The sequence below is a fragment of the Rhamphochromis longiceps genome, linkage group LG1 (assembly GCF_057381845.1).
Source record: "Rhamphochromis longiceps isolate RC_006_pf linkage group LG1, R_longiceps_female_GT1.1, whole genome shotgun sequence".
Taxonomy (NCBI): domain Eukaryota; kingdom Metazoa; phylum Chordata; class Actinopteri; order Cichliformes; family Cichlidae; genus Rhamphochromis; species Rhamphochromis longiceps.
This window is the reverse complement of record NC_140557.1, coordinates 5,219,833-5,243,531: the sequence shown is the minus strand read 5'-3', so window position 1 is coordinate 5,243,531 and position 23,699 is coordinate 5,219,833. Positions and strand designations below refer to the sequence as shown.

Genomic DNA, 23,699 nt, shown 5'->3' with positions numbered 1-23,699 from the left:
ACAATTGAGAGCATATGTATGGAAGCCCGTTTCCGCCACTAAAAAAAAAAAAAAAAGGATACTTAACTCGAAATTTCGAGTTATTTTCTCGAAATTTCAACTTAGCAACTCGAAATTTCGACTTAGCAACTCGAAATTTCGACTTAATAACTCGAAATTATGAGAAAAATAACTCGAAATTTTGAGTTATTTTCTCATAATTTCGAGTTAGCTCTGCCAATCAGTAATCTATGTGAATGACGTCATTTCCGTGTTACCCGGAAGCTGAAGCCCTCAGCTACAAATGCTACAGAAATGCTAATTATAGATACGGATCATGAATTCACAAATTGCTGAGTATTTTAAGCGTGGCTTCACAAATGAGGAGATTCTTGCGTTATTAGCTGAATCACATGGCATTACTATCAGCCTCCGTACACTTGAAAGGATTTTACACAACAACCGACTTTGGCGCAGAAAGAACAAAACAGAGGTGGGAGAGGTGGCAGCACAATTGGCAACCTCAGGACAGTGTCATGGGTATCGTTGGATGCACCAGAAGTGTTGGATGAATGGCATTGTTACTGACAGAGAAACCGTTCGTCTTCTGCTCCGTTTATTCGATGGAGAAGGTGTGGATTTGAGGTCACGTAGACGACTGCGGAGGCGAGTGTATCATAGCAGAGGCCCCAACTATGTGTGGCATATCGACGGCTACGATAAACTGAAGCCATTTGGGATTGCAATCAGTGGATGCATTGACGGATTTTCAAGGAGTATAATATGGCTAGACGCTTACAAGACAAATAATGACCCGAGAGTAATTGCTGGCTACTTCATGGATGCCGTGATTCAACAAGGTGGTTGCCCTGATCGAGTGAGATTAGATCTAGGAACAGAAAACGTCCATGTGGCTCACATGCAACGATTTTTGCACTTTACAGACAATGAACCAGAAAGAGAGCACGTCATATTTGGAGCAAGTACAGGAAATCAACGCATTGAAAGATGGTGGCTAATCTTACGAAGCCAGTGTATCCAGTACTGGATTGAACTATTTGACAAACTAAGAGAGGATGGCCACTTCTCAGACTCTTTCTTGGACAAATCATTGGTCCAGTTCTGTTTTCTTCACATTATACAGGTGAGTTTACATAGGTGATTGTGTAAACGACATGTATTGTAACTGTTTAATTTGTAACAACTCACACGGCCTTTGTATATTATAGAAACATCAGATATATTAAAGTACACGTGAAAAGTAGTGTTTTTTTTTTTTTTTTTTTAAACTGTTTTGTTAAAAAAAAAATTCCACATATATATCAAGGAACACAATTATACATTATAACACATTGATTATTTATGTGTTTAGGCCTCTCTCTGTACTCGGTTAGCATTTTTGGTGGGTCAAAACTAAGTAAATAAGTATCTGTCTGTTCATGATGTGTGTGTGTGTGTGTGTGTGTGTGTGTGTGTGTGTGTGTGTGTGTGTATAGGTATGTGTGTGTATATATACGGATATATATCATTAATGTAGCTCAAAGCTAAATTAATGGTGTGTAAGCTAAGAAAATCAATGTAGAAGTTAGTTGTGCTTTTGTACATTAACATTTTCATATTGTATGCCTGAAAATGTTTCTTTTGTTCATTTTGTTTTCATCTAGGAAGAATTAAATGAAGTTGCTTTGGCCTGGAATGACCACAGAATGCGCCCAGTCCACAACTCCCGAAGTCCTCATGGCCGACCATCTTTTATGTATGCCCTCCCAGACATTTATGGCGCGAGGGACTAGGGCTGAACGATTATGGAAAATAATCTAATTGCGATTTTTTGCCCCAATATTGCGATTGCGATGCGATATGCGATTATTTTTTAAGGTATTTGTCTTCTGTATTATTAAACAAAGACAAGCAATACATCATATAGTATGGCCAATACTATATTACATTAATTTTAAACTGTTCTTTCCTGGAAGACAGACCTCTGTTATGATGACATGAGGTGATGCATGAATTGATGACTGACATTTTTATTTAACTTCTTCAATCACAACAGTATATTTGAACATACACAATAGTTTATTTTTAGCTTACAAACATCTGAGCATAAAGTGCTGACAAGGAACCCTGGTGTAAACATTAAAATGAAAGTCAGTACAATGTGCAGATTGCAGAAATATACATAAAAAAAATCAGTGGCTTTACCACACTCAGTTTTTCGACATCTGTGAACTACTAGACAGTCATTCAATTAAAAAATAATATTAAATAAATAAAACTAATAAATAAAAAATACACACATCTTACTGATCTCTGCAGTCAGTAACATTACACATAAAGTGCAAACATAATAGCAATTGTATAAACACACACACAAACACGCCTTTAAAGTTTAAAGGCGTGAAATTGGACGGTCTAGCCTTATGATTAGCTAATCAGAAGGCTAGTTCTGATTAGCGTCACCGCTGTCTCGGTGGAGTTTAATAAACTCGGCCGTCTGCTTCTTGCTATCTAAAATATAACCAGACACTGGTGTAAATTCTCGACTGTCTCATACTTCTGTTTAATAAGTTTTCTGTTTGACGTTTAGTCAGCTGTGTGAAAACCAAGGAGGAACCCACCCGGGGGATTAATAAAGTTTTATTTTATCTAATCTAATAACTTTAATCTCAGCCAAACCGATTTACTCACGAACAAACAAAACACTGAAAAAAGCCCAACAATAACATTTTTAGGTTGTCTAAGTGACTTATATATTACGTTTAACCCGAGCAGCGAAACTCCGCGGTGATCTGAAAATGATGTGCCGGGAGTTGTGCCGTTCTCGGCCGCATCAGTAACCCTCGAGCTCCCGGCTAGCTGTCGAGCTGGTGGGTAGCAGACGCCTCTGAAAACGTCGAAGCACTTTTGCAAATATGGGATATCTTGATAAACCGAGCAGATATTTGATGTTTACACAACTACTTTCTCGCCTGAAAATATGTTAAAAGTTTATTTTGTGACCCAGAAAGATTAGTATGAGTAATTTTAAAACTTAGTAGCGGCCGCCATTGCTGGAAACTGGAGTTTGGCTGGGCCGCGCTATGAATTCTGGGATATGGTAGTAATTTGGACAGCCTTCGGCGCGTCGCTGTGACGTAATCGGTCTACAAATGCGGCCTCAGGAGGATGCAGCCCATGAATTGTATAATATAATCGCAGTATAATCGCAGCCTTTGCGGTTAGAAAATTGCACTTGATCATGTCACGATATTATCGCAAATGCGATATATCGTTCAGCCCTACGAGGGACTGTCTCAAACATGTCAATATGGACAAAGTTGAAGCCTGCCTTGAAGAATGCGTGTTCAAAGACTTTCCATGTGAAGAGGATGTCTTTCATCTCTGTGTAGAACTCATGTCAGAACATAACCTGGACTTCTCAGATGATGTGTTTCATACAGTGGATCTGTATGTAAAGCTAAGGCAGTTGATGCTTACTGAGTTGGAGCTTTTGCCTTAAAGGTTAGACATCGTTATGCATTTTTAATTCTGTATTTTCATATTTAAATTGTAAACTTTTATGAGTTATTAATTTTTGGATGGTTGTCGTTTTTGGGGCACACATACATGGGTTTTGAGGGCCTGAAAATGTATTTCACGAACAGGGCCAATTGAAAAAGGCTATAAAAATTGTATTTAATTTTTGGAGGGTTGTTTTTTTTTTGGATGGTTTATTTCAATTAACAAACCAATTTTTTGTTTTAAAAGCCTTATTATTAAAACATATGTAAACATAATGTCCGTTAGACCTGCTATTTGGAGGATATGCAGCGCATGTCACCTTGGAATTATGATTTCAACTTTTTGTAAATATGCTTTTTCGGATTGCGCCTCAGAATAATAAAAACCCAGAAATTACCAAAATTAAAGATGTAATTTGTCTCATTGAACACTTTATTATAAAACACAGATCTTTTGCCATCATCTTGTCTTAAAACAAAATAACTGTACTGTATTTACAGTAACACAAAAAACCTTAAAGTATTCTTATAAAAAGCTAATTGCAAGCACAAGACTTGGAAAAAGTACGATAATACACTCAACAAAAATATGCAATATGTTTTGCAAAAGTTCAATTATTATTAAAAATACAAAAAGAATGGGACAATAAAAAGAGATTGAGGATAATATGGCAAGATCTGATAACAATATCCTACAATTAAAGAATAAGAACGTGTGGTCTAAAACCACTATGAAGCAAATACATTAGGCTCAAACATGAAAACAGAAATATAGGAAAATATCTTTTAAATAACTACCCCATCGGCTATGTAGTTTTGAAAAAGGGGGCTATGATACACAGGGGTTTTTTTCCATTACAAAAATCAGGAAAAGCCAACCAAAAATCAACCTTCAGCTAAGCAATTGCTGATTTCACAGAAATCCAAAATAAAAGCATATAGGTGTGCCTTATGGCCATTCAATTTAGCAAAAGTCACCATAACCCAGATGGCTAAACAGAACTGTACAAACATAACTGTAATAAAATACAATGATAAAGTAAAACCTGACTTGTAAACTGTAAAATGTGTGCACAATGATAAAACATGTAGGAGATATTGCATATATCTCCTACATGTACTATACACTACATATTGCAGGGGTCTCAATCTCTAATTTTCTGGTGAACCACTACAATACATGTCATCTTTTGACATTACATTAATAAAATTTGACAAATTAAAATTAACCTAATGCATTTTTTAAAGTTGATTTTGGATTCAAATAATAGAAAAAATGAATAAAAGGTGGAAAAACTGCTTTCATTGTTCACATGCACACATGCTGACTGAGGAAATGGGAATGCTTATAAATGGTCTCCAGACTGCCACTCTGAGACCTCTGCAGAAATGCATTTCACAAGTGTTTAGAAAAATATTGCCTCAGTTGTAATAGGAAAACACAGAAACACAAAGAAGTACCTCAAATTGCATTACAGTGGTATTTCACCAAATACTTTTTCTTGGAACTCAGTTTTTAAACACCTGAAACCTTTGCTGTGACATTCACATGGGAACACTTTAGTCTTAGTTCACAACTCAAATATAATCTGTTGTAAAACAACAATGGCTTTTAAGCCATTGTCCGTGAATCAAACCTTTAGATAATGTCCATAACCCACACATTTGATTCCAACACACTGTTCATCTCCGATCTGAAGTCAGGATAGCTGTCATAATTTATCGACAGCTCCAGTACACACCCACATGTGTGTGCCACAGGTCGTCTCTGGAAACCTTTCAGTTCGTTAAACCCAATGATGATGTTCTTTCCCAGATGTAAATCTGAACCTGTGCAAAACCTGAGGAACAAACACAAATGTTCCTTCTCAGCATTCTTCACATATGTAGTTAGATATTTCTGAATCAGCTTCTGGTGAGCCGTCATTGTTTCAGGGAAAGTGAGACACTTGAGAACTTTTCTCACAGTTGGTTGGAGGGTTTCATAAACTGAAGATAGATCACAAAGGCTTTCCCATGCAGTGCTGAGTGTTCTTGCCCACTGTTCAATAACATAGGCAGGCTCTTGGACAAGTGTTTTGTGTGCAAGCTCCAATAGGACTTCAGTGGCATTGCAGGCTGTTGGTATCTTTCTGCAGCTGTGGTTATCAAGTATGTCTATAAGTTCTTCTTGGTCCACGGTGCTAAAGTCTGATCGCCACGCCTCTAACACTGTACGCTCAGAGTCAGGCATGAACTTAAGGAAATTCTCCACAATATCACTCTTTACATATCCAAAGGCAGCTTGTTCCAGAATGGCAGGTGAAATTTTCACAGGCAGATATTTCTCTCTAACCCATCCAAATGCAATGATTCTGCCCACACTCTCCCACTCCGGTTGCCCAAGATCATGCCTTAAGAAGGGCACTTTGTAAACGTTTCCAGTGGTGCACTGGTCATAGAATTCTTTCCAGAATTCTGAAAGACAGTCTCTCACAACTCCCCCATCGTCATGGGCCATTTCAGGTGTTCCATCAGGCAGTAAGACCTGGATTTTGATGTCGACATCTTCAAGGTCCTTATCACTAAAATGTGAAATGAGCTCTGACATTACCTGCCCTCTGTGGACCACCACTACTCTCCTCACTCTCTCACTGGATGGACCAGGTTGTGGAGAAAAAATCAGGGTGTCATCCAAATTTATTGGCTCACTGTCAGAAAAGGGGCCAACAAAAATAATGTCACTGCTGTGAGAAGTGTTAGCGCTTAGAGACTGCGTGGAAGATTGTGGAAGGTTATCGTTTGGAGTGTCTTCAATGTATGTCACATCATGGCTGATTGTTTCAAATGGAGCAGATGTTTGGACTGTAGTGACAGTAAAAGAAGAGGTTTGGTTTTGAGGACTCGCTTCAATTTCTGAAGATGGATGCAAACCTGGGTTGGAGCTCTGAAGGCTGTCATTTTGTTTTTTCTTTGTGGTGAGGTAGAACCTGAGGATATTAAGTTTTGTGACATGATAAAGTTCTCCTACTGTCAATGCATCATCGACTATCATCTCTTGATAATCCTTCAGATCACAGTCAAAATCTGTTAAGGGCCCCTGAATGTTTCCTCCATCTGGAAAGAACAGGCCTGTTGCAACCTGTAATATGTCCCTTTTCTTGGCATCCTTGCAGATGTCTATTTTTCTTGTTCCTCCTCCTCGTCTAGCTCTAACCTGCTTGAAAACCTCAGTGTCTTCATCATAATGCATCCATCCTATTTCTATTTTTCTATTTCTCTTCAGAGCATTTCTTTTATGGGTTGTTTGGGAATGTTCTTCTTGCCGTGTGCTACTGCCATCCTCTTCAGATAATTTTCTTTTGGACAGTTTGGATTTCAGCCGTTCAAAAAGCGCTGACTTGCGGCTGCTGCCCCTCCGTCTGCAAAATCCAAATACTGCTAGACGATCACCGTATGATGGCAAATAAGTCTTCAGCTCCTCATCTGTCATTAGACTTATGACACTGGCATCAATCTAAAGATGGAAAAATAATTTAATTTATTGAAACAACCAGCCTTGAAAATACAATTCTATTTTTAACTTAAGAACAATGAGGAAAAGTTGCATTTCAACCAGTATCTTGTTGGAATTAAGTACCTTCTCATTCTCCAAGGTCTGTATAATTTCCTCAGAGACTTCTCTTTGTTTCAAGAATTCAGTCAAGTCTCCCATGCTGTAAGGAAGGATGTAAATTAAAATTACAAAATTAAAATAAAGCCACCATATTATCGTCAAAGTATCTGTGCCTACCTACATTATGAGCTCTGACTATGGTGGAGAAGTGGGAACTGCATTTTTAAGTGTCCATTTGCACTGTAACTACAATCAGCATCACAATACAGTCAATCCCACATTTTCTCAGTTGTCTGGTTACAGTTTTATTGGTTTTGTTCCTTATTTATATAGTTGTCAGTCATATTCCCTGTTTTGGGTGATTTGTGATTTTGTTTTATACAGTGCTGTATAGTTATTACGCATGCTTTCAGCAAAACGTCTGTTTCATCAGACGTAACAGGTGTCATTAGCGTGTAACAGAAACCTTATAGGTACCTTTGGTTAACCCTGACGTTGCATTCTATTCAACTTTGTATGTAACAATCGCTGTCACACTGTTTTTATATACCTTTTATCCAGTTATCATTTGTAGGAAGGCATTCAAAACTGAAGAACCTGGCGCCATTTGTTGTTAATACAGCAGCTCACGACACGATCCAGTTTTGAGTGCGCACCCCTTTGCGCCATATCCTTCCGGGTAACAAGGAAATGACATCAGCCACGTAGATTTCTTATTGGCAGCGCTAACTCGAAATTTCGAGTTATTTTCTCAAAATTTCGACTTATTTTCTCGAAATTTCGAGTTATCTTTCTCGAAATTTCGAGTTATTTTCTCAAAATTTCGAGTTAATAACTCGAAATTTCGAGTTAATAAGTCCGAATTTTGAGAAAATAACTCGAAATTTCGAGAAAATAAGTCGAAATTTCGAGAAAGATAACTCGAAATTTCGAGTTATGGATCTTTTTTTTTTTTTTTTTTAGTGGCGGAAACGGGCTTCCATACATATGTGTATTAGTTGTTGATTTATACACAAACACTAATATATATTCAAATAATTTAAAAAAAAGGTTCATTTACCTTTTACTGCCACACACCAAATCCGGTCATTAGAAACTTCATGGCTTATGTAGCCACTAGGTAACAAAAACTCAACACTGCCCCTAGCGTCCTGGAGCACTTCCGTTGTGCTTTGTATTTTGCATGTGTTTTGTCTTTTGCATGTGTTTTGTCTTTTGCATGTGTTTTGTCTTTTGCATGTGCTTTGGATTTTGTATGTGTTTTGTATTTTGCATGTGTTTTGTATTTTGCATATGTTTTGTATTTTGTATGTGTTTTGTCTTTTGCATGTGTTTTGTATTTTGCATGTGTTTTGTCTTTTGCATGTGTTTTGTATTTTGTATGTGTTTTGTATTTTGCATGTGTTTTGTATTTTGCATGTGTTTTGTCTTTTGCATGTGTTTTGTATTTTGCATGTGTTTTGGATTTTGTAAGTGTTTTGTATTTTGCATATGTTTTGTATTTTGTATGTGTTTTGTCTTTTGCATGTGTTTTGTATTTTGCATGTGTTTTGTCTTTTGCATGTGTTTTGTATTTTGCATGTGTTTTGTCTTTTGCATGTGTTTTGTATTTTGTATGTGTTTTGTATTTTGCATGTGTTTTGTATTTTGCATGTGTTTTGTATTTTGTAAGTGTTTTGTATTTTGCATGTGTTTTGTATTTTGCATGTGTTTTGTATTTTGTAAGTGTTTTGTATTTTGCATGTGCTATGGGTTTTGCATGTGTTTTGTATTTTGTACGTGCTTTGTCTCTAGGGGCCACCGTAGGGGGGGTTCGGCGATCCAGTCCCAACGCAGGAACAGCAACAGTGGGTGGCGATGGCCGCAATTCACAACAGGGCAGGGATGCCCTTCTGCCTGCATCTGACGGTGAGACGAGGGAGGCCGTGTTCAGGTGTGGAGTCCTGGCAGGGTTTTTAGCGGGTTGCAAACACTATTTTTATTGTATATGGGGAATTTTAACTTGTATTTGTGATTCTGGCTGTGTTTTTTTTTTTTATGGAAATAAATGGTGTGTTTGAAGCCAGCTTAGTTTCTGTGCCCTGAGTGCTGATCCGCTCGCTCCCCTTTTCGCTTGCATGTATACAGACGTGGTGGTGAAGATTTAGGTTCACCAGTCTTAGCGGCTACATATAACTATATAACTATACACACTATATATCTATGCACTGAACATATATATTTTAACTTTCACGTAAAGTCTTAAGCACATGGTTTATTAAGGTGGTACAGTAACAGGGCAGCTCCAGTAACTAACCTCCCCCAATGCACACTCAACGCCTTTCACGCAGCACAACCAAAACAGTAACATTGTAACAGAGATCCTGAACACATCACAATAAAATATCATGTGATATAATCTGTCTCTCTCTCACACACACACACACACACACACACACACACACACACACACACACACACACACTTTTATATATGAGAATCACCATGTTAAGTATGTAACCAATGTTGTTATAAGGTATATTATAAGATTGTGCCACTTGCTGTGTAAGATTTAATAATTACGGTAAGATTAATGTGTGATGACCGATTGTAAAATGGTAAATGGCCTGTATAGCACTTTACTAGTCCCTAAGGACCCCAAAGCGCTCTACACATTCAGTCATCCACCCATTCACACACTGCTGATGGCAAGCTACATTGTAGCCACAGCTGCCCTGGGGCGCACTGACAGAGGCGAGGCTGCCGGACACTGGCGCCACTGGGCCCTCTGACCACCACCAGTAGACTGTCTGAGCCGGGGCTCGAACCGGCAACCTTCCGATTACAAGACGAACGCCCAACTCTTGAGCCACGATTGCCCAACAATTGTGATGAGTCAAAGCCAAAGGCTTTGACTTGTCGCTGGCCTCTGGCCAGGACCTTGGCTGCTACCTGACCCTGCAGCTGTGTTTGGCTGGAGGATGGGTGGGAAAGTTACCTAGCAGCAGGGGGCGGGGATACTGGTCCCTGTACACCTCAGCTGGACCAGCTGACAGGTTTACTGTACAACAAAAAGTAAACTGTATCACAATCTATGATATCAATTTCCTATGTATATGCAATTGATATATTTACATAACAATAACTGTTACAATTGGAACTGTACCACGCTGGTGATGCTCACCATTATTTTTCTTATGTGAGAAATGAAAAGTATCCTGATGAAATTCAAGCTTCTGTAATTGCTGTATATAAAAACAACCCCTCAAATTTACATTTTCTTCCTGTATTCCGTGGGTCTCCAACTCCAGGCCTCGAGGGCTGGTGTCCTGCAGGCTTTAGATCGCACCCTGGGTCTACACACCTGAATCAAATTAGTTCATTACAGGCCTCTGGAGAACTGCAAGACATGTTGAGGAGGTAATTTAGCCATTTAAATCAGCTGTGTTGGATCAAGGACACATCTAAAAACTGTAGGACACCGGCCCTCGAGGCCTGGAGTTGGAGACCGCTGCTCTAAAGTCTAGATGGGTAACAGAGTATTAATTGATGTGCTTGTGTGGTGGAGTTTACCACCCTAAGGCTCACAGACATCTGTGCTCATATTTTTGATTAAAACAATACATCATCTGGTGTATTTTGACACCATACTGAAAAGGACTACCAACAGAAGGAGTTTACCCACATCAGCAGAATGATCTGTTGATCTCTACTCTGGAAACTAACCAGCTCTGGACAAAGAGCTCTGTGGGGGGAGTAGCAGAGTGTTCAATTTTTCTGCTGTTTCTAATGTCTTTTCCTTTCCATAATGAGTGTTAGTAATAAATAAAGATTATTAGACACATTCATTCCTTGATTTTTTCCCCTGTTGGCAGGAAACAATTATTGTTCCATAGCATTAAAATCTGATCTTAAAATAGGACATCTACGGAAGATACTTGGTGACCACACATTAAGTATGTAAACTAAGCTTATATATTGGAATTCTGAGCTGTAATGGGCCGTCACCTTAGAAATAAACAGCAGCACTGACAGGGACGCAGCCAATTAAATTAAAATGTTTATTTTATGTGCTAAATCACCAGATTAACCAGTTTCTGCACTATTAATTGTGTGTTGCATTTCACAGGCACATTGTGTTTCTGAAGTAGGTGGCACTTTTGGGGATCAGTTTCTGTGGAAGAGTCATGATCCTGCAACTTATAAATTGCTTAAATTCTGTTAACAGCGCTCCTTTCATGTGAACATCCAGGGGAAACCCTGGAATAACTTTTAAGTGTTGATAACCACTTTAAGTGGTCTGTGTGTCCCAATTGCCAATATTAGCAAGTGATAGTGGAATGATACCCTGGATAGTCAGAACCCCCTTTATTGTACGGGGCCCTGGATTAGCCCAAATCCTGCTTCACAGTACAGGTCTCTGCTCTTAACTGGCTATAGGTTGAGCAGAAGTTACCATGGTCACTTAACCAGGTTGAAAAAAAAAATTAAAATAAAGAAAGAACCTGCCATTAATCCATCTAAGCCTTTGAACTCAAACTATGTTTATAAAGTAATAAGATATTTATACATGTTTTACAAACCAATGATATGGCATAGTAATACATTTTAACCTCTTCTTTAGAATGCAGGACAAACTGACACTGAGATGTTTCATGTTTATTTTGAAAGCTTTTCTTTTATACACATCTACATATTTACAAAAACCTTAACAGAACAGGCATCCAAGAGAAACAATTTAAACTCCAGAGGAGATTTTCTGAACCCAACTCGCACACCCACAACAGAATTGATGCACCACGCTTTCACATTATGCAAAAAAAAAAAAAAAAAAAAAAAAATCTAACACAGTTATACGTTCACGCACTACCATGCACAAAATGCAAACACCCTAAACTGCAACCACGCGCGGCCCGAGACGTCTCACTAACAGAAGGATAAGAGCACAAAGCATACGAGGCATACCACACTAATGTGCAACATTTTCTAACACACATCCACTTTGAACAAACATCCACACATGAATTCACTCCACCACAGTTTAAAAAAACCAAAAAGGACACACGGGACCCTTCTGCAAATAACTCACCTACTCCATCACCATCTGTGTAGGAAAATGATCTGATCAGTTAGTGGCCACTGAACTTCATAACTGTGACAAAATACTTTTGGCACGTTTTTAACCAAGGTATTGTTTCCCGGTGTTTTCCAGAAAGGTTGCCCATTTGTTGAGTGCTACACATAAACTGCTACACTGTGAAAAGTGATTTCTTTATAACCTTTTCAGTCTCTGCTACACAGATGTTGCACAGAGTAAGGGGTTACTTGTGGAAAGGTAACTGGAAAGATCCACTACAAGTGGGGTGAAGAGCAGATCAATCGGAATCATATTTGTCTCCATCGTCATCATCGCCGTTGTCGTCGTCGTCACCACCACGGCAGCCCAGCTCATGCATCACTTCCCTCTGGTAGCGCTGCCAGCTCCTCCTGCTGTAGGAGTGTTCCTCCTCCCAGTATCCTGCACAGAAGGCAAATGCAATGGTTAGCAAATAAACACCATTTAACACTTGTTTGCACTAAGTGACACTGAGGCTGAAAAATGAAGCAAACACACAGGGAGCAAGAAACAACAGCTTAGTGAACTGAACTTCACTGAATTGCCATTTGAAGTTGGTAAATATTGCGAAATCTGTACTCTAGTTTTAGTAAGTGTTTCATCAGTCCGTTGCTTAGCAACAACTAGCACGTATCTATGTCTGTCTTGCGAGTTTATCGATGCAATCTACAAACCTCAGCACCGAACCTTCTCACCCATATATGTTAACTTCCTGGTCTGAAAGACTACAAAAACCATTGAGTGACGTGGTGGCTCCATCCATGTCCTACATACAGTCTTAAGCAGAACACTTTTCTTAAAAGTAATGCAGTAGTTTCCTTAATCAGAATCAGAATACTTAAAAAAAAAAAAAAAAAAACCCTAGGGATCAATAAATTTCATTTAATCGAATTACACTCAGGATGGGGGTATGTCACCAGGGTGCAGAGGAGGCTACCCCCCCCCCCCTGTCCCCTTCTGGCTGCCTCTGCCTCAATTTTATCCCACAACTTAGACATTCACATTATTCACACTCTCATTACACATACATATAGGATCTTGGGGGTGGGCACAATCACGGAGTCCAAATCACCATCAGGGTGTACACCTCACCCCTGACGTCGTTGCCCACCTCTCAATTTTAAATACACTTAGTCATTGAGGGCTAGCAGGAGGGACTATGCGCTTACCTGCTGCTCCTTGGCAGGTAGCTCCATGCCCTCCTGGGTTTTAATTGCACCTTAGAACACACATGCATCAACACTACAATGAGCGGGTGGAGGGAGGTTTGGAGTCTTCTCCCACCCCCATTCTCTGCGGCCTGCTGGAGCGGGAGGGCTAGTAGGAGGAGTTGGCCGTCCGACTGCGGTCTGGGGTGTGGGGCCTCCCTGCTGCTGCGGAGTCGGGGCGGTCTGCCTCTCCCCACCGCAGGGAAAAGGGTAACACCACCTGGGTCTGGGTGCAACTCCCCCCTCCAGGGGCAAGGGTACCTAGACCCGGTTTGTAGAGTACGCTTGGGGAGTGTGATCGTGTGTACAACGTCTCTTTATGTCTGTCTCCACGTTGGTTGAGTGTGGAGTAAGTGCATATGAGAGCATGAGGGTGGGAATGGATGTTTGTGTCTGTGTGTGCCTGTATGTCTGTGTCTATATGTCAGGTTGGGTATCAGACGCCACCTCTCTGGGGACACCTCAGGCCCTCCAAGGTTTGGAGGCCTATCTCCACCCACCACCACTTCCCCTGCCGGTGGCGGACTCCCTCAGGTGTCGGTGTGTTGGTGGTTCTTTGTGTCAGGGGGTGGGCGTCCGGGTACACACCGGCTCACTCCTTGGCGGCCGCTTGTCGGGGCCTGGAGCCTGGGGCTCGCTCGGGCCCCTTTGGAGGTGGGGTGCCCCCGGCCTCTCGGCCTGGGGCTCGGTCACTCAGGCACAGCTGGGGGCCGGCGGAGCTCACGGGCGCGTCACTGCAACTCCCCCTGACTTCTGCTCCGCGGCTGCTGGGCGAGCCCTCATCTGGGACTCTCCTCAGCTCTTTCTGGGACAGTGGCGCGGCTGCCCCTCTGTTGGTCTTCCATGGTCTCTTGTGTTCTGGGGGCCTCTGGATGTCTGGAGTTTTGATCTCCTCCATACCTGCTTCACACCCTGGAGGACGGGGCTGTGGCCCCCCCACACTCCCTAGCAGATCATTACATGGAGAAACCTTTGGAATGCAAGCATGCTGATCCACACAGGTATGCACACATGGGTATTCACAGACGCGGACTAAAGCTTTCTTGGCTGCTGCCTCAAAGCACACTGTGCGCTGTCTATCTTGCGTGCTGCACAATATCGTTTATTATTTAGTAAATATTGATATCTATGACTAGCTAGTTTATTGTGATGGTGCTTTGTTTTCTCTATTATTATGTTACTCTTTGTTGTTTGCTGTCTCCTCTGTTTGTTTTTTTTGTTTGTTTTTTTTTTTTTCTCTCCATACAGGTGACCCAGGAGTTCTTTTTTTTTTTTTCTCTCTCTTCCCCCCCCTTCTCACCGTCTCTTCTCCCCTTTGGTTTTCTTTCTTTCTCTCCCCCTCTTTCTCTCATTCATTCCCCCTGTCCTATTTATTAAAAAAAAAAAAAAAAAAAAAAAAAAAAAAAAAATGACAAAGGATGAACTGAAGCTCTGCCATCACGTAATGTCGCATACTGCTGTTTCTGATGTCATTTAAAAAAAAAAAAAAAAAAAAAAAAAAAAAAAGAATTACACTCAGGAGAAAGTAACACGATACACTACTTGTTACATTACTTTGGCATTTCTCCTTAAAATGAACTGAAATGCACTCTCATAAATATCAATGTAACAATACAAACATACAGGCTACAGTCCCACACACCAACACAAATCTGTATTTTAATGAGGATACTCATATGAGCTTTCTCTTGGTATTTCGGTATGAATGCAAAACTGACAACAAAAAGCAAAAGATGAAAACCAGCACACAGACATTCAAATGGATCGCCACAGTGATTCTACTTTAGAAACATGAACAGGTAGAAACGGACACTGCAGCCTCTTTTACAATAAGAATAAAAGTACTGTCTATATCCACTCTGTAGACTGCGCCACCATTTTCCTCCTCTGGCACAACAACTGAAATCAGCTAAATGTAGTGCAAGTGCAATTGATTGGCAAGCAAAGGAAGGAAGGAAATGAACGACTTTGAATGAGTTCTTGTAGAGAACCAATTCTCAAGTTATGCACACTAAGTTTCGTAATGCAGAGGTCTAGACAATCAAAAGTATAACTAAGACCTTAGGATACTGTCTATGAGTGAAAATGACTAGAATATCACACTAACCTGGTTTGACCAAATAACTTTTGGCATCTTGCTATCATAGTAAAAGATGAAATGGGAGACATTTGTTTAAATTAACAGGAGTTCAAGTAGAGACTGCAGCACTGAATAACTGACATGTTTCTAAATACATACCACCATAGCGCTCCTCTCTGTCACTGTCTGTATTGCTCTCCTCATCAGGGTAGTCATTCCTCCAGTTGCCTTCCTCGTTCTCATCATCCTCATCTTCATACACTTCCTCTTCATGAACCACAAGGTCAGGAACCTGAGATTAAAAACACCACATTTATCAGAAAAGCTTTTTTTTTTTTTTTTTTTTTATAAATGTTTAAGTCAGTGTTGTGGTTTGATATTAAAAATTACCAGTGAGATTTTGAGTCATCACTGATAAGAAGAAACCCTAACGGTATGCTTTGGCAAATTACTTCTCCACACATCCAGGGCAACAAAACTAAACAATCTTCTTGCTTAAATTTTTACTTTCAATGCTTTAAAATAAACACCATTTAAAAATCATCAGTTAAGTTACAAAAAACCCCAACATTTTTCTCATCTTAACCCCTCTTCTACCCTTTTGAGATTATTTTAAACTAGTGCCAAACTGTAATGAACTACCACCACCAGAAGGTGGCAGTAATGCAACAAAATGTTTCTACATTCCCCAGGCACCATTACAAAGTAGTGATGCTTGTTTACAAACAAGCGATCATTTTATAGCAATGACAGGATACTCCCCTGTAAATATCAAATAATATTTCTGCTTTAAAGGCCACCTGTTTACCACCTGACCATCATTTATTTTTCCAAATATACAGTGGGGCAAAAAAGTATTTAGTCAGCCACCGATTGTGCAAGTTCCCCCACTTAAAATGATGACAGAGGTCAGTAATTTGCACCAGAGGTACACTTCAACTGTGAGAGACAGAATGTGAAAAAAAAAGAAAAAAAAAATCCATGAATTCACATGGTAGGATTTGTAAAGAATTTATTTGTAAATTAGGGTGGAAAATAAGTATTTGGTCACCTCAAACAAGGAAAATCTCTGGCTCTCACAGACCTGTAACGTCTTCTGTAAGAAGCTTTTCTGTCCCCCACTCGTTACCTGTGTGGATGGCACCTGTTTGAACTCATCATCTGTATAAAAGACACCTGTCCACAGCCTCAAACAGTCAGACTCCAAACTCCGCCATGGCCAAGACCAAAGAGCTTTCGAAGGACACCAGGAAAAGTATTGTAGACCTGCACCAGACTGGGAAGAGTGAATCTACAATAGGCAAGCAGCTTGGTGTGAAAAAATCAACTGTGGGAGCAATCATCAGAAAATGGAAGACATACAAGACCACTGATAATCTCCCTCGATCTGGGGCTCCACGCAAGATCTCATCCCGTGGGGTCAAAATGATCATGAGAACGGTGAGCAAAGATCCCAGAACCACACGGGGGGACCTGGTGAATGACCTGCAGAGAGCTGGGACCAAAGTAACAAAGGTCACCATCAGTAACACACTACAACGGCAGGGAATCAAATCCCGCAGTGCCAGACGTGTTCCGCTGCTGAAGCCAGTGCATGTCCAGGCCCGTCTGAAGTTTGCCAGAGAGCACATGTATGATACAGCAGAGGATTGGGAGAATGTCATGTGGTCAGATGAAACCAAAGCAGAACTTTTTGGTATAAACTCAACTCGTCGTGTTTGGAGGAAGAAGAATACTGAGTTGCATCCCAAGAACACCATACCTACTGTGAAGCATGGGGGTGGAAACATCATGCTATGGGGCTGTTTTTCTGCCAAGGGGACAGGACGACTGATCCGTGTTAAGGACAGAATGAATGGGGCCATGTATCGTGAGATTTTGAGCCAAAACCTCCTTCCATCAGTGAGAACTTTGAAGATGAAACGAGGCTGGGTCTTCCAACATGACAATGATCCAAAACACACCGCCCGGGCAACAAAGGAGTGGCTCCGTAAGAAGCATTTGAAAATCCTGGAGTGGCCTAGCCAGTCTCCAGACCTCAACCCCATAGAAAATCTGTGGCGGGAGTTGAAAGTCCGTGTTGCTCGGCGACAGCCCCAAAACATCACTGCTCTCGAGAAGATCTGCATGGAGGAATGGGCCAAAATACCAGCTACTGTGTGTGCAAACCTGGTAAAGACCTATAGTAAACGTTTGACCTCTGTTATTGCCAACAAAGGTTATGTTACAAAGTATTGAGTTGTATTTTTGTTATTGACCAAATACTTATTTTCCACCCTGATTTACGAATAAATTCTTTACAAATCCTACCATGTGGATTCATGGATTTTTTTTTTCACATTCTGTGTCTCACAGTTGAAGTGTACCTCTGGTGCAAATTACTGACCTCTGTCATCATTTTAGGTGGGGGAACTTGCACAATCGGTGGCTGACTAAATACTTTTTTGCCCCACTGTAAAATTTGGACCACTCCACCCATTCACTCACTCCAATTTCAGCACTCATTCATCTGTCCGTCCATCCATCCACACACACCAGTTCTCCCTCATCAGCATAGGCTCTGACAGACAGGATGTCCTGGATCCACCCTGGGGTGACCGTTTCCTGGTAGTAAAGATCATAGACGTAGCCATCGTCCTGCTCTCGGTGCTCTTCCCCCAGTCTATCTCCAGATATGCTCAGACGCTCCCGCAGCATCTTGGTGTTGTTACAGAGAATCTCATCTGGTTCTGAGGACAGTATCTTTAGAAAAATAAAGCAAGTGATTAGAAATGGAACAAATTAATGAGCTGATAGTCAGTCTAGTTGGGCCTAATGGCAAATTAAATGACATTTACATCAATACTGGAAAAAAAAAAAAAAAAAATCTCACAGCTGTTTACCGGTAACTATCAAAACACATGCTGTTAGGAAGAGGCAAGTTGTGAGCTTCATGTGTTTGCTGGTAGGCAGTGTAATACCAGTGGCTGCAGTAACTCCAGACATTCTCACTAAAGTAAGTGATCTTTCCTACAGCTGAAGCACACGACTGAAATTGTGACTGAAACGGTCGAGCCTGAACGCTTCTTAAAAAGCCAAATGAACGTGACTCTTCGATCAGACACCTTAACACAGCTGACCTGGCTGGTTGGTATAGTTAAGCTAATTATACACGTGCAACACTATTTAACTGTTCTGAGATGTTATGTCACAGTCTAGAACATAGGTGTCAAACTCTGGCCCGCGGGCCAAATTTGGCCCGCAGACTAATTACATTTGGCCCGCGAAGCCATACCAAATTACTATTAGAGCTGGCCTACTGGTATTATACAGCTAATATATATATTGTTTAGTATTAACTTTTGCTTGTTCCATATTCAGTTTTTCAGCAAAACGTGTTTGAGTCCATAAGAAAAGATTCATTCTTATATCTGGAGGAATAAATATGTTTCAATAAATATTAACGTTAGCCCGCGACTTTGTTCCAGTTTTGAATTTTGGCCCACTGTGTATTTGAGTTTGACACCCCTGGTCTAGAACTAGCTAGGCCTGCAGTGTGTGTGTGTGTGTGTGTGTGTGTGTGTGTGTGTGTGTGTGTGTGTGTGTGTGTCTCTCTCTCCCTCCCTGTCTATTTGTCAGCAGTGAAAGCTCAACTGGAGTAATGCAGTGTTGTTCGTGCATGGTTTTTAAACTCCAAGAAAAGATTGCTGCTGCTCCTGCTAGCCCTGCTAACACTAGCCACACTTCCAATCCAACATTGCAAGACCAGAGATCAATGTGATTCGATTGGGGAAGAATGCACTTCCAAAAGGTTTTTAAATAATCAGACTCAGAATACTTTATTCATCCCGAGGGAAATTAGGGGTTACAGCAGGCAGCACGCTAATGGCGCATGCGCACTCACAAAGGAACCTTCTGACCAACTTTACACAAACATCACATTGGGCAGACATGTCAGAAGGTAGGCTGATAGGAAAAAAACAACGAAAATACACTACATGAGGTAAGAGGAGGAGAAAAAAAACTCCACTCAGACTGAGCTCCTAGTGGGAGAACAGTTTGATAAAAGAAAAAACACCTCAGCACAAAAGCACATGACTATCAATACACCATAGAAACACGAGACAAGCAACAGGGGCGGGTAAAGGGTAAGAGAGCCGGCGTAGACAGCGCATCCGGTCCTGCAGCATCTGTGCTGGTCCAGTTGACTGCTATCATCCCCGGTAGGGCACAAGCATCAAAGGCGTTGGAAAGGGAGGGGGATGAGTGAGTGCTTTTCAGTGTAAGTGTGTGTGTGTGTGTGTCCATAGTTTAGTTGAGACAGTGTCCTTCGGCCTATCAGGCTAAGTAAACAGTCCTCCAGCCAATCCAGGTGTCCTTCATGGGGCGGGAAGAATAGTCATCACACAGTCGTTATCAGGGAGTTGTTTTGGTGGGCTCCAGCCTTGGGCCTGCATGATAACCCTGTTATCATGGTTCCGAATAGGTAGATATCTTCAGCGTCCTCGATCGACAGTCCCGCCAGGCACACGGTCCTCCAGTTCTGCCACCCGTCCATCGTGTAACCGGCAGGGAAAGTCCCTCCAGGGCACTCAGGCTCTCCCGAGCCCAGACTTCTCGTTGAGAAAAGGGTGTCAATAGCACTCAGAGACCAGTTGATCAAATCCATAATTCTCTTTTAGGTTTAGAGAACGACAGTGAGAGACTGTTCCAGGGAAAGTAAATTCACACAAGACAAGACAAGGACATAGAGGCGAAGCAGGGAAGATAAGGGTGAGGAGGAGAGGAGAAAGTGCGACCGCCTTCGCTGAGAGCTCAAGAAGACATGCACTATTTGTTTAACAATTCTGCCTGTTTGCTGAACAATTTCTTACTTTTGACCAGTTAATGTTTTTTTTTCTCTAATTTCTAATGACTATAGTAAATGAATTACCAGGACAATCCTTACTTAACAGAATAGGAAATGTGCTGACACGATGAGAAATCAGAAGATTGGATCTGTGAGACCGACCAATGATAATAGCGTCAGTAACAGTTGATGACTGTGCTAGCCATGTGGTTGAGCTAAGACTGGATGACTCTCAGCAACTGAATTATATTGATATTTGTAGCATCTGCCTTCTGAAAAGCACTTGTTAAACTGCACAATTGTGTTCAGTAAAAGCTTAATGCCTGGTAAATTCTGGTAAAATGATAATCTGTGTTAAACAATCCCAAATACAATCAAGCAGCCCTATGAGGACAACCACTTATAGTTTTTAACAGTCTGACGGCAGCATGGTATTTATTTTTTTAACTGACTGTTTCTGTAATTTAGCCTCCACTAAGTGAAAAAGGTGCAACATATCAGGACCCTAAATTGAGTATAATAACTGATGATTGGGCTGTTCATGAGTACGCTTGCCAAACAGCACTAGGACAACTGCTGCAAACAAAACCCAGAATCTCCAACTATCAACTTACCTTGCCTGAAGGTTTATCCTGGTCCTCTCCATCCTCATGGATCAGATCCACCACCTGGATTTCACCCAGCCCCCAGCATTTGTCCGTCTCTTTCCCCGTTTCCTCTACACACTCAGAAGCACCCATCTGTGGTGTCTGTTGCTCTGCTGGGGCTGACAGACCAGCACGGTGGCTTGAGAGTATTCTGTAGCGTTCCTCTCTCCGAGTACTCCACTTTGTGCTGCGTAAATCACCAAGTATCCGCTGTGAGCTGGCAGCAGAGGGACGCAGTGCATGCGCTGTGCGAGGCCGAGCCAAAGCCTGTCGAACCTGCGTCTGAACGGGAGCTTCCTGGTGATGGGATGACAAAGATAACAACCCACGAGGCTTTAACATAAATATGGATTTCCCTTTTAATTCCCAACTCATAGAAGCTGCCGGAACTGCACACTCATCTTACTCGCGGTTCCACTAATTTAATGCAAATATTATCGAAATCCAACAATTAAAAACCCCACATCCAATTTTCTACAACGGGGAAACAACCAATTTGTAACAATAGACAATAGTAGCAATAGGACATGTGCAAAGATGCAAGATTCACATGTTGAAAACACAATGACCAGAATTTTCTCTGCGCATAGAAATGTTTGGTGCCCTCAAAAGACAATATAGGTCTAGCACAAAAATGACAATCAACATTCATCAAATGGCAAGAAATAAAAGGAAAATCCAGAGAAATATGTAAGGTAACAAAGAGTCTTTGCCTTAACTGTATGTGACTCAATTATGGTTATTTGCTTGGTCACCTCCCAAAGCATAGTTATCACCAGGAAAAGCCTACTGTTAAAAAAATAAAAAGACATTACACGCACCTAAAAATGCAGAAAAGACAGAAAAGCCTGTTAAGGAGAGACTCCTTATCCGCCTCCCAAATAGTTAACTTTTTCATCAGAGCCTAGGAGTGGTGTATTCCTCATTTTGGCTGTGGTTTTATTCATACCCATTTCACTTCCTAATGACATTAAAAACTTTAAGACAGCTTACTTCTGACACAAGACTGAGTACAAAAAACCCAATATAAAAGCTCACCAGAATCAATATTGTGATATCAATTTTTCAGTCATTGCGCCCATCATTCACTAAAGGAAGCATTCTCAAAATGTACTGAAGTGGAAAAAGATGCATTAGCCATCTGTCCGTTTTACCGAATCCCACAAAGAAAACCATAGTGGTCGGTATACACATTACACAAACAAATGCAGTGCTACAACTGTATATAGCAGTGTTTACAGCTAATCTAATTAGCTTACGTAATGGGTCTTATTTCGTCTATTGAATTGCGCATGTAAATATTTAATTTACTTCAAACGTTAGTCATACCACAGCCTGGATTTTAATTGTCACTTCGTTTTCAAGGCCCAGATTACGTAAAAAACACAAAACAAGCTAACAACAGTTTGTGGGGTAGCTAGGGCTAGCATGATTGCTAACAACAATAAGCACAAAGGCGCGTTGTTCCGGACAGTAAGTGACGCTCTCAGCAGCTTTATTCAGCTCGCTATCACCCACTCAGCTCTTCTGAGTGGTTTCAACTATCGTGATAAATACCACCCCCCACCACCACTATTTTTCAAAAGCTACCCCTTCCACTGACCGCTGCTCTGGCGATAGCATTGGGCCCCTCACCTGTGTTGCTACGGTCGCCACGAGTTTGAAGACAGAGTTTTCCACTTCGGCTTCGTTGGGCTCAGGTACCGTTTCGCCTGAGCTCTGGGACGTTTCGGGACGGATACGTTTGCATGCCAGCAGCAAAGCATCTGCGGGGTCGGTTCCCCTTTTTCTTTTCACTCGGAGAATCGTAGTATTTGGATCCATGTTGTCTCCGTCTCTCTTTAGTGTGTCTGGCAGTTGGAAAGAAAGGAAACACGAGAGAGCGCAATCCTTTTTTATTTCCGGTGACTACGAATGTGAAGAAACTCGTAAAACTATAATAATTTCTTTGATGTAGTTTACTTGATACGTTTCCTCGTATTATTATATAGTTAAATTAACTAAACTGCTGTCACGAGTTTCCAATGTATCACTGTAATCCACAATCTCAATAAAACATTAAACATTTTACTTCTTAAAACTTCAAAGTAAAAGCACTTCCTGTTAACGTTGTCCAATTAAAAGCTGACTTTGTGGACTTCTGCTATTTTTTTTAGACATTACGTCATTGTGATTGCTGTGTTTTGTTTTTTCAAATACATAAATGTTTTTTTGTTTTGTTTTTTTTGTTTTTGTGATGATGGAGCTGCAAAGTTCTACAGTGTTTTGTCTCCGGACAAAAGAGTCGCAAGTGGTTCTCAAACGTTTTGCCAAACTTAAAAATGCTTTCAAACATAGTTATCAAAAATAGTCCAACATCCCAATCTATGGTTTAATCAGTTAATAAAATAATAATAAAACATGATCAGTGTTGATATATATTTTTAAATTTTTTAAACTGTACTTATTTTATTACAAAAATTGTATTATACATAATATTATACATAATATAACATTTGATCATAAAATCAACCTAAAAATAAATCTGTTATCACACAAAGATGGTGCTGCACTAACCTGAAAATTGTTTCGGGTGGAATAACTGTTTTACAAAGACCTTTTACTAGTGAAATTTCATAATCCTGTTTATATAGCCTAACAGTGCAACAATTTTGTCCACAAAATAGACTTCAGCTGCCCAAAGTAAAACAATGGTTATGCAAAATAATATAGATTATATAGATTTTCGCATTCCCTACATTGATGACAGTCATGTAGACCTTTG

General features: G+C 40.7%; 3 protein-coding genes and 1 long non-coding RNA gene across 5 annotated transcripts; 2 read left to right on the top strand and 2 right to left on the bottom strand.

Moving 5' to 3' along the window:
- Positions 1–491: 491 nt before the first annotated feature.
- LOC146678171 (uncharacterized) lies at positions 492–3,729 on the top strand. Its single transcript, XM_085412559.1, has 3 exons — positions 492–1,123; positions 1,644–1,761; positions 3,264–3,729. Exons 1-3 carry the CDS (start codon positions 530–532, stop codon positions 3,479–3,481), a joined length of 930 nt encoding a protein of 309 aa, XP_085268685.1. The 5' UTR covers positions 492–529; the 3' UTR covers positions 3,482–3,729.
- A 168-nt stretch (positions 3,730–3,897) lies between these two features.
- LOC146678170 (uncharacterized) lies at positions 3,898–7,821 on the bottom strand. The gene is made up of 3 exons (XM_085412439.1): positions 7,628–7,821; positions 7,102–7,177; positions 3,898–6,978 (listed from the first exon to the last, which is right to left on the bottom strand). Exons 2-3 carry the CDS (start codon positions 7,174–7,176, stop codon positions 5,122–5,124), a joined length of 1,932 nt encoding a protein of 643 aa, XP_085268565.1. The 5' UTR covers position 7,177; positions 7,628–7,821; the 3' UTR covers positions 3,898–5,121.
- Positions 7,822–11,694: 3,873 nt separating this feature from the next.
- Positions 11,695–22,829, bottom strand: slc7a6os (solute carrier family 7 member 6 opposite strand). Of its 2 annotated transcripts, none has more exons than XM_085412238.1 (5): positions 22,571–22,822; positions 20,903–21,232; positions 17,996–18,202; positions 15,620–15,752; positions 11,695–12,574 (listed from the first exon to the last, which is right to left on the bottom strand). In XM_085412238.1, exons 1-5 carry the CDS (start codon positions 22,757–22,759, stop codon positions 12,432–12,434), a joined length of 1,002 nt encoding a protein of 333 aa, XP_085268364.1. In that variant the 5' UTR covers positions 22,760–22,822; the 3' UTR covers positions 11,695–12,431. The 2 variants fall into 2 exon arrangements, with proteins under 2 accessions (XP_085268364.1, XP_085268286.1); XM_085412160.1 differs by lacking the exon at positions 11,695–12,574 and adding an exon at positions 13,958–14,325 and having other exon boundaries at positions 22,571–22,829.
- LOC146678169 (uncharacterized) lies at positions 14,259–14,796 on the top strand. The gene is made up of 2 exons (XR_014912539.1): positions 14,259–14,381; positions 14,629–14,796. It is a non-coding gene; the product is annotated as an uncharacterized LOC146678169 (long non-coding RNA).
- Positions 22,830–23,699: the final 870 nt, after the last annotated feature.